At 37.1% G+C, this 10,743-nt stretch overlaps 2 protein-coding genes across 4 annotated transcripts; one reads left to right on the forward strand and one right to left on the reverse strand.

Moving 5' to 3' along the window:
* Positions 1 to 263: 263 nt before the first annotated feature.
* On the forward strand, positions 264 to 3,158 carry LOC114416503 (mediator of RNA polymerase II transcription subunit 4-like). 2 transcript variants are annotated; one of them, XM_028381389.1, is made up of 2 exons: positions 264 to 530; positions 1,381 to 3,158. In XM_028381389.1, the coding sequence occupies exon 2, from the start codon at positions 1,537 to 1,539 to the stop codon at positions 2,701 to 2,703; it is 1,167 nt and encodes a 388-aa protein (XP_028237190.1). In that variant the 5' UTR covers positions 264 to 530; positions 1,381 to 1,536; the 3' UTR covers positions 2,704 to 3,158. The 2 variants fall into 2 exon arrangements, with proteins under 2 accessions (XP_028237190.1, XP_028237189.1); XM_028381388.1 differs by having other exon boundaries at positions 1,415 to 3,158.
* A 1,418-nt stretch (positions 3,159 to 4,576) lies between these two features.
* Positions 4,577 to 9,456, reverse strand: LOC114416502 (HIPL1 protein-like). 2 transcript variants are annotated; one of them, XM_028381386.1, is made up of 7 exons: positions 8,906 to 9,456; positions 8,662 to 8,819; positions 7,263 to 8,081; positions 6,971 to 7,187; positions 6,621 to 6,799; positions 5,820 to 6,061; positions 4,577 to 5,103 (listed from the first exon to the last, which is right to left on the reverse strand). In XM_028381386.1, exons 1-7 carry the CDS (start codon positions 8,994 to 8,996, stop codon positions 4,707 to 4,709), a joined length of 2,103 nt encoding a protein of 700 aa, XP_028237187.1. In that variant the 5' UTR covers positions 8,997 to 9,456; the 3' UTR covers positions 4,577 to 4,706. The 2 variants fall into 2 exon arrangements, with proteins under 2 accessions (XP_028237187.1, XP_028237188.1); XM_028381387.1 differs by having other exon boundaries at positions 4,707 to 5,103; positions 7,281 to 8,081; positions 8,906 to 8,996.
* Between the last annotated feature and the right edge of the window lie 1,287 nt (positions 9,457 to 10,743).

Consider the following 10,743-nt stretch of genomic DNA (forward strand, 5'->3'; position numbering starts at 1 on the left):
TGCAATTGGAAGGATAACATTTGTTTCAAACACACTTGATTCCTTTACAATTTTAGTCAAGTAATTGGAAGGGATTTTAGAATTATATTATTCTTTTTGGTTTTAATCAATGGTTTTCTCCTCTAAATATTCTTCTATTTTCCTGTAGGAGATCTAACACCGTACGTAGATCCTATAAAATAAAATATAAAATTTCTTTTTCTTTTTTATATTTTTTCTTCAAAACAAATACACCCTAAAATGTTTGTGGAATTTCTCATACTCCATCATCTAGCAATTTAACTAGTGACTTTTCAATCTCTGATACTCCACAAATTTCTTCCCTCAGGTCTCTCTCTCTCCTCTCACACCGCGTCACCGCCCCCGCCCCCCCCCCCCCCCCCCCCCCCCTCACAGTTCCATTCTCTTCTCGTTTTCCCTTCGTCTCACTCTCACACGAAAACCAGTTCTCGTCGCGGCGGCGCACTCGTCAGTCGCTGCCGTCGCCGCCTCCGTTGACGTCGGAGGTTCCTTCAACACCAAATTAAAAGGTTTTTTTGTTTCTTGAGCTCTGATCTTTTGATACAGTGTTTTGATTATTATTTTTTGCTTCTCAGTGTTTTAAAGATTTGAGATGAATTGTATGCCTACATTAGTGTATTTCTATAACTTTGATCAATTCATGTGATAATGCATTTATGAATCATGTCTTCATTTTTATATAACTTTTGTTTATGCAAGGGGGCACCCCCTACAAGCTTGCTTTCTCTGCTTAGGTGTTTGTATGGTACAGCAAGCAGTATCCTTCGCTGTCCATGAAATTTTTAGTTTTTAAATTTCATGATCCGATTGACCCAACCTGTTCATGACCAAGATGAGTTGGGTTTGGCTGAAAAATCACTGGAACCCGACTCAACCCAACCCGAGGTTTTTTAATTGGGTTGGGTGATGAGTTTTCTCAAACCTGACCCAACTCAACCCTTGTAAACCCCTATAATGGTTAGTTAGTCTTTTCCTCTTAAAATCTGTTAAAAAGAGACCTTAAAAATCATTTTTTTTTATTGCAATTGGCTGGTCTCTTTGAAGGACGGTTCTTGCACATAAGAACCTGTGCCAAGAACCTATTAGTGAATTGCGTGGCTGTTGTTAGCTTGCTATTATATTTTATTTTAATATTTCTGAAAGTTACAATGGATGTACTATTTGCCCGGTTTAGTTTAAAGTACAATACAACTGTTGGGCAGCAAGTGTTTGATTCTTTTGGACTCTTTTTTATCCTTCTTTGTGTTTCCCCTTTGGTTCATTACTTTGTGATTCTTAGTGTGTTGGATTTATTATCTTAGCTCCTGAGAAACTCATATTGTTTTTCTGATGCTTTTCTGCTTTGTGCTTCATTCTTAGTGATGTCTTTTACTTTTATACCACAATGATTCAGTGAAAGGAGATAGTGCTTTGTGTGCCTTGAAGTTCAATTACCCTTCAACCTCTGGACTTAATTTTCCTTTCTTCTTCCCTTCATTCCAATCTGTTACCCATAGTGTTTTCTAGAACCACAAAATGCTTCAACACCAAATTGTTCAGTCCCCTGCTATGCTAGGCCTTGCAAATCCTAACTCCCCATCAATTCCGAACCCTACCCCTCCAAAGCTCCCTCCAACACAGACCCATCACCCCCAAGACCGCAACTCTTCAACCCCTTCTTCAGCTCTCTTGTCTCTCCTCCCACCTCACCCCAGAGCCCAAGCACTTCTTGCCCAAATGGCTTCCTTAGCCTCCAAGCTCTTTGAAGTTTCCCCCAATCGGTCCCTTTGGGTCACTGCCTTTCGTGGATCCCTTCCAACTTTCCTCTCTTCCCATTCGTCTACCCCACTTGACACTTCTCCTTCTGATGGCAAAGAAATCATCTCCCTTTTAACTGTTCTCCAAACCCAAATCTTTGAAGCTATTGCTGAACTCCAAGAGATTCTGGACCTTCAAGATGCCAAGCAAAAGATTGACTGCGAAATTCACTCCCAAGATTCAACACTACTTGCATTTGCCAACAAACTCAAAGAAGCCGAGAGTTGCCTCGACATCCTTGTTGATGATTACTCCGATTACCACCGCTCCAAGCGATCAAAATCTGGAGATGATGATTCAATGACTTCATCAACCATCTCGTCTCAGCTGAAGCTGTCGGATATGTTATCATATGCCCACCGGATAAGTTACACCACCTTTGCACCACCAGAATTCGGAGCTGGCCAAGCTCCTCTCCGTGGCGCACTGCCACCTGCACCACAAGAAGAGCAAATGAGAGCTTCACAGTTGTATAATTTTGCTGACCTTGATGTTGGATTGCCTAAAGAAGTTGAAACCAAGGAGAAAATTGTTGAAGCTATTGTTGAGCCTGCACCACAGGTGGATACTAATACAGTTCCGAATTTGTCTGCATTTCAAGGGATGTTACCTCCGATGCCACCTGGCTGGAAGCCGGGAATGCCTGTGCAATTGCCTATTGATTTGCCTCTTCCCCCGCCTGGGTGGAAACCAGGGGATCCTGTGCCGTTGCCTCCCATGGACTCGCTTCAAATACCGAGATTTGCAGAGCAACAAATGCAACCTCACATTCCTCAGCCCAAGCAACCAGAAGTTATTCAAGTGCAGCCAGTTAATTTGGACCTTGGAGGAAGTGATACTAGTGATTATAGTAGTGATGATGCCAGCTCTGATGATGAAGATTGACAAGTTTGTGAAACTGATCAATCTCAAATTAATAACTCTACAGGGTGAGGGATTTTGCACTTGATTGTTATGTCACTGTCAAGTGTCATGTTATATATACTTCTGTCCATTGTTTACTAAGCATTGAGCTTTAATATGATGTTTTCAGCATCGATAGGCTGAGTTGATTGAAGTAATGACATAGCATTTCATCACCTTGTTGGCCTTTTTAGTATTTTTTGTGTAATGGGGACATATCCTCTGTCTCTGCTGGGGGCTTAGTGTTTCTGCTATAGGCCCTAGAAAGCACAAAGCATATCTGTGCTTTTATAACGCTGAAAATATCAATAAGCTTTGCGCCTATACTAGTGGAGGGTTGTGTTTTCCAAGCTAAAATGTATCTGGTTCTGATATAGACAATAATGTAAGCTGCTAATATATTACTATGAAAAAGAATATACATCTTATCGGCCTAATTTGCTCTGGTTCTAATAAATGCATTTTTTACATTTAACAAATGAAATATGCTCTGCAAGACAGGTTTGTACCAAATTGTGATGAGGCACCCTGTTTACATCTTTTTTTGTATGCCATAAAAATATTTTTTTTTTTAAAAAAAGTTTCACTTTTTCGATAAATAAAATAAAGTGTCATTCTCTAGAATTTGCCTCCTCCTATATGCTCATTCCTCACTTAATCATTCCTCCCTCATCCACACGTCATAAATTTACATGAAGTGGTAAATAGTAACCATTTCTCTCACGTGGATACTTTCATTCTCATAGATACTCTCATCAGTCATTTTAAACCACCATTTTTCATTCTTTCACCCTCTGAAAATGCTGCACTCATTGTATTCTGTTTCACCTTCATTCACTAAGAAACCAATGCACTGCAGTACATCAATGCAGCACATGATGAATTTTGCATACTCATCCATTTTTCACACCCTTTAGCATCCACCTTCGCTCATTTATAAATACGCATTAACTTTCTCATCACACATACATATTTTGGACGTGGCACAAATCATGAGAGTCTCAGAATCATATATTCATACACAGCAGCACATGAGCACTCACCTGATTTTTTACTCATTGATGCTTTGATACTACACACAGTAGGGCTATAGAGAGAGAAAAGGACTAAGAAGGATGAGCAGTTGGGGTTGGAATTGAAGCATCCCTAGACATCTGGCTACAACAATCAATTTGAGAAAATAATCCATTGCCCATCGAAACCCACCCAAGATTTCATTTCTTTCGTCATTTACTTTTTTGTCCAAACTCAGCCTGTAGAAGCTAAATTTTTAACAAGTTTGATTCTGATATTTTTGTGTATATATTGTTCTCACTTATTATTACTGCATTTTGTAGAGGTAGCAATTGAGTTCAATGTTTTGATTTGAAACCTCTGAATTAAAGGAAAAATAGGTTCGTGGTTTTTCTATTTTTTGCTGTTAGTTTTGAAATTATTTGTAATTACAGCATAATGATGTATATGTAATTACGATCCTCATTTTATGGTGTGTTTGGTAGAAAGGAGAAAAATAATATTAGAGAGAAATTTTGTATTTTTTTTTGTGAGATCCACACCGTTTATACTTTAATTCAGAAAATTATCTTTTATTTCCATCCTCTAAGCCAAACAACCCTTAGAGTTGGTTGGTGAGTTTGCATCGGTGATCGTTGGCTTAGACTTAAGGGTGAGGATCTTTTCAGTGATCTCGAATGTGTTTGGTCATATAATAAGATGCATCTATATGTTGGTGCATTTAATCACTTCACCAATGCAAATCTTTATACATTAGCCTTGCTTATTGTTGACAAAAACAAAACATACGCTAGCTTAATTGGTGCGCATGAACTAATTTGGGTTTAAAATCAAAAGCACATTGATTCAGCAACACAACTCATCTTTTATTAATCAAGCATAAGGAAACCAAAATGTAGAAAACCCAGAAGAAAGGGTAAGCATTCTCCTCTTACGATCTCTTCTACATAATGTACAAAGATCATATCACTCTACATAGAACCCAACAAAAGCAGCAACAAAAATGAACACTGCAAAAACAAATATCCAGAAAGGACACTCCAACGTGTAGCATGAGAAGGAGAAGGAGAGGGAGCTGAAGTTGTAGTAGTAGTTGCCTTTTCCTGAGAGCAAGCATAACTGCAGCGACTTGGACGAACAACTCGATAAACACCGGTGCTTGCAAGGATGTAAACGTCTTTGTTGTTGTCTTCGCCAAATGAGAAGATATAGCCTAAAGCAAGAAGGTTTCCAGGTGCAGAGTCACACTGTATAGGAGAATCACGCGCACAGCTGAAGGGAATTCTGCTGGTGCTGAAATTTCCACTGTTTTGCGGGTCCTCGGTGGCTGCCCATATTGCACCCGCGTATAGATCTCCATACAAGTATCTGAAATTCAGTGATTTTCTTAACAATAAGCAATGGTGATGTTGCATAAATTGGAAAGAAACCAAATTTAACATATAAAATTATATCAGTACAAAAGATTGAGGCGCACTGAGGAACACCCTTCCTCCTAGTACTTGTCCACTTGGCATAGTTTGTTCAAATATAGTCTAGGAACTAGTTTCAATAAACTTGTCAAAAGAGACACTTATGGAAAATAAATTAAAGAATTAAAAAGAAAAATAATTTAATTTTTGCTGGAAAGTTAAGATTGACTTGTGCCCTTTAACTACTTTAGAAAATCTTCTCATCTAACTTCTTTATAATTTGAGGTACATGAGTTGATATTTTACTTATGAGAAAAATATGATTCATTTTATATTTGATTCCTTTTCATGTAAATATTTGTCAAGAGGTTTATGTGAATTGGCTCTAGGTGTATTCACATCATGGTGGGAATGTTCAGTGCAAAAGAAATATTTTGCATATCAAAATCAAAGTTTTAAATTGCAGCCGCAGTCATGGTTTTAATGCAATCCATGACATTGCAAGAAATTGTAGATAAATGCAGCTAGTACGGTCACAATGCAGTTGTAGAAAATCTCACAACCTTGATGTTGCAACTGAAGTCTCCTTCACTCACCTTCTTTTAAAACCACCAATAAAATTAGAATTTGTTGTTAAATTTGACAAACTTTATTGTGTGGAAGATTATTTACCTTCCATACATGCAAGGATCAGTGGTAGATCGATAGACATATCCTCCGGTGATGGATGCTGATCCTTCGTTCTTGTTTAATTCAGAATGGTTGTAACCCATTATTGGGAAAATTGGATTTATGGAATTTACCGAAGTATTTCCTCCAGGTGATTGTGTCGGCTGGAATGGATAGGGGCCCTCGTAAACACGCCAGCCATAGTTTCCACCCTTCGTGATGAGATCCACCTCCTCATAAACATCCTGAAAATCAATTAAGTAACTGAGAATGTTCCACTAAACTCTCACAAAATTAGGTAACACTTTATAGGAAGCATAGAATGTTAAGAATAGAAAAGTTAAAGTCTTTAGTTATATGTTTTTTTAGTCATGTATTTTTAAAAGTTCTTCCTCTTGAAGCACAACAAACTCCAACCTATCTCGGGATTTAACAGTAATGTTATTATCCTATACAAATGGGTCAATAGCTCTATGTTGGAATGGTAACAGTTCTGCAATTGCAGTAAAGAAAGGTCTATTGATAAGGAACCTGTTTTATAGCGCTATGCTAGATGGTTAAAGGATACTATAAGTCAAATGGGTGCTTGTTACTTGTATTTTTACAGTTTTCAAGAATCAAGATGATAAGGAGTCAAAATTTAAAGAAGAAATGTTTCTCTATTAAGGAAACTGACAGTAATGTTTCACTTTGAAATGCACATTTTGGTCTTTTGGAAAGTTATAATGCACAAATGTTGATTGTGAAAGTTGTTGTATGAATTGAATACATCACCAAATTGTTTTCGGATAAATATTTACAAACCTGTCCAACATCTGCACACAAAAAGTAGGAAGGTCTTTCTGCATCAAAACTGCAGCGCCAAGGATTCCTTAGTCCCAATGCCCATATTTCAGGCTGCAGATCTTTATCTTCACTAAAAGGATTGTCCTTCGGAATGGAGTAGTTACCCCAAAGGCTGAGTTTACTAATATCTGCTGCACCTGAAGATTAAATATAGATGTATAGATGTCAATTCCGAGAGTAAGATAAAAATACACACATTACAAGAGATGTGAAGAGTTTATCTTGACCATTCATGCATGGTTGTATTGCTAAAATTAAATCTTCTAGTGTCACTAAATACATCTTTTATATGTATGTGCATTACTCACTTGGGATGTTGTCTACATCAAGTCTCATAATCTTTCCAAGCAAGGATTTCTTGTTTTGTGCAAAATTGTAAGGATCACCAGCACCTCCTCCATATCCCATCATTAAGTATAAATACCCATCATCGGGTCCAAAGAGTATTTGACCTCCATGTTGAGATGTAAATGGGAGCCCCATGGTAAATATTCTTCTCACTTCAGTTGGTTTAGCACTTTCCACCTGCAAAAATATATGACTTAGTGTATATTCATTGACTTAAACGCATTATGCAAACAAGTCAAACTACTTTTTTACATGTGAAGAGGTGTGTACCGAGGAAGGCTGGGATCCAGAGCTATTAGCAGAATATTCTGCTATAACAGTTTGATATTGGCATGGTTGGGCGCCATGATCAGTACCTAACTTTGATGGATCACAGTTAACATCTGAATTACATGAACATCTTCCAGTACATCCAGACCACTTGGACTTATCACATGTAAATGAAGCAAAGAATCGTCCATTTTTAGCAAAATCTGGATGAAATGCCATGCCCATCATTCCAAATTGAGTATCAAAATAAACTTGATCAGTCAGATCAACAAAAGGACTTGATTCATCAAGCTTCAATGTTCCTCCTGATCCCTCATCCGGAAGTGTTGCCAGAAAAACCTTTCCCATTTGGTTAGAGAAGAATGCACGGTTAGAGCCATCCGGATGAGCCACCATGTTGAGATAAGATCCATTACCAATTCTCTCAAGGCACAAGCCGTGAGGAGGACTAATAGAGGTCCCAGTTTTATTCAGTGAAACAGGTTCCCCTTCAAAGCACACTGATGAATTATCAGATGCTCCACCAAATGCAGTGCAAAAGTCTGTTTTGGACTGCCATAAATCAGAGAGTTTGGTAGCATTGCTGTGAGCTGGTGCTCCTGCTTGACCTTGTAATGAAGGGGCAAATGGAGAATTCACTATAGATACATCATTGCATGTGTCCCATACTTGAGAGCAAAAATCTTCCACTTCTGTCTTTGATTGAGAAGAATTTGCTGGTATGGTGGAATTGCAAAGCACAGGAACTGATCTAGGCGAGGATTGAATAGTAAATAGCTCCCCTGAAAATGGGTCGCACCTCTACAAAAAGAAATTAATCCAAGGCAGAAGTTATCATGGATATTTTTGTCTTTGATTCATTCTTGCTTTTAGAAATTATTATGGATAGAGAAAGTATAACAGTAGTTCCTATGTCAACCTATTAAAAAAAGAAAAGTTTCATGAAAACTATAGCCATGACTATCCCCTTTCCATACATGAAAATTTTATTACAAAGAAGTTTAGATTTTGAAGCCTGTTAAGTGCCACTACCCATCCATGAGAAATTGATAAGTAGGCTCTTGAGTCTTGACCCTCAAATATCAGTATATAAACCAGATATTCATAACATTAAATAGGGGTGTTTTGGGATGAATTGTGATGGTTTATTTTTGTTTCTACCCAACCAAAAATTCTGCCAAAATCATTTATTTGAACCCAAATTTTCCACCCATTAAGACTCAATAATGTATTCATTAATTCTTGATTGCTACTTAATGCCACGCCATAAACATGAAGAACTTGTTAGTATACCCCAATTAAAGGGGCAGAGAAAAAAGACATTTTTCGTGGTCCTGATCTAAATCCATGCTTTTGGGAAGAATAAAAACAGAAACCTTACCGCACAAAGTATTGATTTCAAAACCAAGGCACAGCCAGGATCTGAAACGTTGCTTGCTCGGAATTGCTTCTCAATCTGTGCATCTTGTGTGGAGTTGCAACACGTGCTTCCATTGTAAGGACAAAACCCAAGTGTCTTGTTCAAGGTAAAGGGTGCCCCTACACCATAGACAAAAAACTATGCATAAAACATCACAACAAAGGCTAAAACAAGGAGAGAGAGAGAGAGGGGGAGAGAAACTCACTTGAATCAACGCATAGAGGAAGTGAAACTGAAGAATCCAAAAGTAGCAGCAAGCAACAAAACAAGAAGCTGATGGAAAGAACACCCTTCATCTCACCAAACCAGTTGAAAAGCCCACTACACCAATATCATCTCCACTTCAATTCATATATAGCAAAATCCCAGAACCTCAATTCCAAAGACGCAAACTTTTGTCTTAAGTTGACTTGATGGGACAAAAAGGAACAGAATTTATTTGAAAACAGCTCTATGGGGTGTTGAACTTTCTGCTAATTTGTGCCAACTGCTTTGTGTGTCATGCCCCCCTCTTTCTCTCTCTCTCTCTCTGTCTGTCTCTCTCTCTATCTATCTCGCACCCACACACGCACCTTCATTTTTAAAGTACACAATCACTTTCTATCCTTTTCCATCATTTCCTTTAATATTCAACCATTGTCTTCAACTCCTACATAGTCAACTCTCCCATTGTTTCATTCAAACCTCTCAATATAAGAAAAGAAACTCCCTCAACTACCTGAGTAAAAAAAGACCCTTTTAGTTTCTCTCTTGCCCTTGTTCACAAGCCATGATTTTTTCACGGTTGGAAAAGGACAGGGAGATCAAGTTGTACATGTTTTCTTCTCGCCGTAGTTGACTTTTCAGCAATTCTCTTAAATTAAGTATTGATGTGGTTTAGCCTATGGAGAAACGAAGAGCACCTAGCAAATCATGCTGACTTAGTTGATTACTTCATTCACTTTTGTCGTGTTCAAAGTCAAAATTTCAGGGCATTTATTTATTGCAGTGTTCTAACCAAAAAAAGAAGCGGAAAAAGCATCTCTTTTATTCATGTTCACATTTTATATTCACATCTTAGTAAAGACAAAAATGGAAGCCACTTGGAATTATCACTCACCAAATAATCCATAAAAAATAAAAAAAGCTGAGAGAGAGAAAGAGTTGGCATTCAACTGTGGCCATCCCACTATAATGGTATGGTAATGGAAAAAACAAAGATGGAGAGTGAGAAGTAAGGTTTAATCCAAATATGGATAAAGACCATATGTCATAGCACATGGACATTATTGATGTTACCCATGACACAATACAATGTGCTTTTTCTTAAGAATAATAATAGCAAAGTGTTTGATCAAGCGTGGCCACGTTTGGGAGTGGTGCATGGTGAAGTATCAGCAAATAATTTTCATTTATGGGATAATAAATTAATAATAGCAGAGAAAGTTGGAAAGTAGTGGCCGGTATCAGGAGAGGACCACAAAGTATATAATTGCCTACTTGGAAAAATTAAGGATTAAGGGATACGATTGGTTAAAAGTTGAAAAATTAATTAGTAGTAAAAAGTTAATTAACTAGATATGTTTTTCACTTACTAAAATAAGCTTTCAGCTAATTAATTAAAACGTGTTACTAAACACATTACTAAAATTGAAGTCTTCGGTTTCTATAATAATTGTCATATGGGCAATGACTATAAGAGATTGAGTTTGAATCCGATATATGTCTTTATATCAGGATAATAAAAAAAATGTTACTAAACACACTCTTAATCGTGTTCCATGTTCCGTAAGAACATTTTTTTTTTTTGGACATTTCATACTGAAAAATTATACTGATCAGATTAATTTAACTAAATCTGGACCATTAAGCATTGTTGTTTTGACATGGGTTAAATAGTTAAATTGATCTTTTTATTAAAATATTACTAATATATATTTACTGTGATTTTCATTGAATTCCCAACTTGATTTTTAATAAGAAAATTTTAGGATAAATATTTACTTCGCCTCTGAATGTGTAAATTACTAGTAAATTTATTTCGAAAGATTAAAATTTTAAATT

This window comes from Glycine soja, chromosome 6 (assembly GCF_004193775.1).
Source record: "Glycine soja cultivar W05 chromosome 6, ASM419377v2, whole genome shotgun sequence".
Taxonomy (NCBI): domain Eukaryota; kingdom Viridiplantae; phylum Streptophyta; class Magnoliopsida; order Fabales; family Fabaceae; genus Glycine; species Glycine soja.

Coding starts and splice junctions, on each gene's coding strand:
- LOC114416503 (XM_028381389.1), top strand. CDS start 1,537: ATGCTTCAACACCAAATTGTTCAGTCCCCTGCTATGCTAGGCCTTGCA.
- LOC114416502 (XM_028381386.1), bottom strand. CDS start 8,996: ATGAAGGGTGTTCTTTCCATCAGCTTCTTGTTTTGTTGCTTGCTGCTA. Junction 6,800..6,970: donor TGATGTAGACAACATCCCAA/GTGAGTAATGCA, acceptor TTTAATCTTCAG/GTGCAGCAGATATTAGTAAA. Junction 6,062..6,620: donor TGTGTGCAGATGTTGGACAG/GTTTGTAAATAT, acceptor ATTGATTTTCAG/GATGTTTATGAGGAGGTGGA.